Source organism: Monoraphidium neglectum, assembly GCF_000611645.1.
Source record: "Monoraphidium neglectum strain SAG 48.87 unplaced genomic scaffold scaffold05210, whole genome shotgun sequence".
Taxonomy (NCBI): Eukaryota; Viridiplantae; Chlorophyta; class Chlorophyceae; order Sphaeropleales; family Selenastraceae; genus Monoraphidium; species Monoraphidium neglectum.
Genome location: NW_014008420.1, coordinates 1 through 2,216, shown reverse-complemented (window position 1 = coordinate 2,216; position 2,216 = coordinate 1). Strand labels below are relative to the sequence as shown.

General features: G+C 71.4%; 1 protein-coding gene across 1 annotated transcript in view; it reads left to right on the top strand.

Annotated features, from left to right (window-relative positions):
- Nucleotides 1-2,121, top strand: part of MNEG_15305 (DNA mismatch repair protein mutS) — a gene marked incomplete at both ends in the record, with an annotated part of 3,381 nt that extends 1,260 nt beyond the window's left edge. The window contains 5 exons of the mRNA XM_014036224.1: nt 21-260; nt 493-657; nt 902-1,001; nt 1,217-1,394; nt 1,785-2,121. Of these exons, the coding sequence (XP_013891678.1) occupies nt 21-260; nt 493-657; nt 902-1,001; nt 1,217-1,394; nt 1,785-2,121 (1,020 nt within the window). The remainder of the gene's footprint in view (nt 1-20; nt 261-492; nt 658-901; nt 1,002-1,216; nt 1,395-1,784) is intronic.
- Nucleotides 2,122-2,216: the final 95 nt, after the last annotated feature.

Below are 2,216 nucleotides of genomic sequence, written 5' to 3'. Positions count from 1 at the left end.
CCCCCCGCCCCAACCACCAGACCATTCTCGAGTCTGCTGCCGCGCTGGGCCTGGTTCACGAGCCCACCAAGCGCCCCAAGGGCGTCCGCGGCGCCGGCTTCCACTTCGCGCCCGCCCTCTCCGCCCGGCTGGACGCCTGGCGCTCCGCCGCCAACGCGGCGTCGGCGGCCGCGCGGCGGCGGCTGCAGCAGCTGGCGGCCGACCTGGAGCCCTCGCTGCCGGCGCTGGCGGCGGCGGCGAACTTCAGCGTCCTGATGCAGGTGCGCGACAACAACGCGCGGGTCGCACCTGGCAGGGCTCGCGCACACGTTTGCGCCGTCTTCGGCCTCAGCTGAGCTGAGCCACGGTCAACGTTTGACCGTCGGCGCTGTGCTGTGCCCCGCATGCCGACATGGATCACAAGGCCCGCGCTCTGCCGCTTGAGGCTTTGTGCTCCGCGGCATTATGCCCACAGAAACAGCCCCGGGTGCGCCCGCTCCGTCACCCACCCAGGCGCTCGCGCTGCACGTGGCGCACGCCCAGCCCCGCGGCTGGACCGTGCCCGAGCTCGTGCCGCCGCCGGCGGCCGCGGGCGAGGCGGCCGGCAGCGAGGCGGCTGGCGGCAGCGGCGGTGGGGACGGCCTGGGGGACCCCGAGGGCCGGAGGCTGGTGCTGGAGGTGGGGCGGGGGCGAATGATGGTGACACCGCATGACGTCACCTTGTGTCTTGCCAGGGTCGCCCGGCCGCCCCCCTCGAGGATGACACCCGTGTCCAGTCTCGCCGGCCCATGATGAGCCTCGTCAGCCAAGTCTGTGGGTGCGCCGCGCGCGTTGGCTTGCGTCCGCCTCCCAGCACCACAACGCCACGTATTCATCCATCCTCCTGTGTCACCCGCGCGGGTAACCCGCCGGTCACGCGCAGTCCTTGTGGCCGTACTACATGGACTCGCGCGAGTCGGCGACGGTGACTAATGACGTCGAGCTGGACGGGATGGTCATGCTGACGGGGCCAAACATGGCGGGTGGGTGGCTGTTGAGGGGTTGGTTGTGCATGCACGCGTGTGCGTGAACGTGCGTCAGGTTGTGTGTTTGTGTGTGAGAGAGGTTGTGTGTGCGTGTTGGTGCGTGCGTGCATCCCTCCCTCCCTCCCTCCCTCGCGCGCACGCGCGCGCACACACACACACACACACACACACACACACACACACACACCATACGCCCGCCGCCATCCCCGCAGGCAAGTCCACGGCGCTCCGCGCCATCTCGGCCGCCGCGTTGCTCGCCAACTGCGGCCTGCTGGTGCCCGCCAGGCGCGCGCGCGTTCCCCACTACGACGGGTTTGTGCTGCGCAACTTCAGCGGCGACGCGCCCAGCGAGAGGATGAGCGCGTTCGGGGTGGAGATTCGGGACATGAGGTGGGGGCCGGGGGCGCGCGGGCGCGTTTGCGTGCGGGCTGGTGCGTCCGGGGGCGGGCGATTGTGTGAGACAACGGCGTGCTGCGCAGCTGGACAGGGGGAGGTCTGAGGTTGAACGTGACCAGTGCCCAACCGTGCCCGCCGCCGAGGCTGTTCGCGCCCCCACTTTGACGCCCGGCCCAAAGCAACCCCTCGACACCCGCCCTAGCGCGCCAGCCCCGCGGGCCCCTCCCCCTTCCTCAAACCTCAAGCGCATGCGCGCACGTACATGCATACGCGTACAATCGTATTTCGCACTGTTAGCGGTAGTGTGCATCATCCAACACCGACCACGCGCACACGCGTTTGCATTCCTCCTCGCGCCCCCTCCAAACCCCGCCGCCGCGACAGCAACCTGATTGCCATCGCGGGCCCGAGGACGCTGGTGCTGCTGGACGAGCTTGGCAAAGGTACAGAGGTCCGCGCCGGCACCGCCCTGGCGGGCGCCATGCTGGAGGCCCTCGTCGCCCGCGGCTGCTCCGGCGTGTTCGCGAGCCACCTGCACCTGCTGCACTGCCTGCCGCTCCGCGAGGGCCCGCGCGGGCTGGCGCGGTGGCGGATGGAGGTGCAGGACAGCGCGTGGCGGGGGCGCGGGGAGTACCCCCTCGCAGGTGCGCGCCGCGCGCCGCGGCAGCGGGGGTGGGGCGGGGAGGGGGGACTCGGGGAACATGAGGGTGGAGGGGGCTGAGGATGACGTGTCCGTGCGAGAGGCACGGGGCGGTCGAGTGTTCTGGGCGCGCCAGGGCTGAGGCGGGCGCGTGCGGCAGGCCGCGTGCGTGCGGG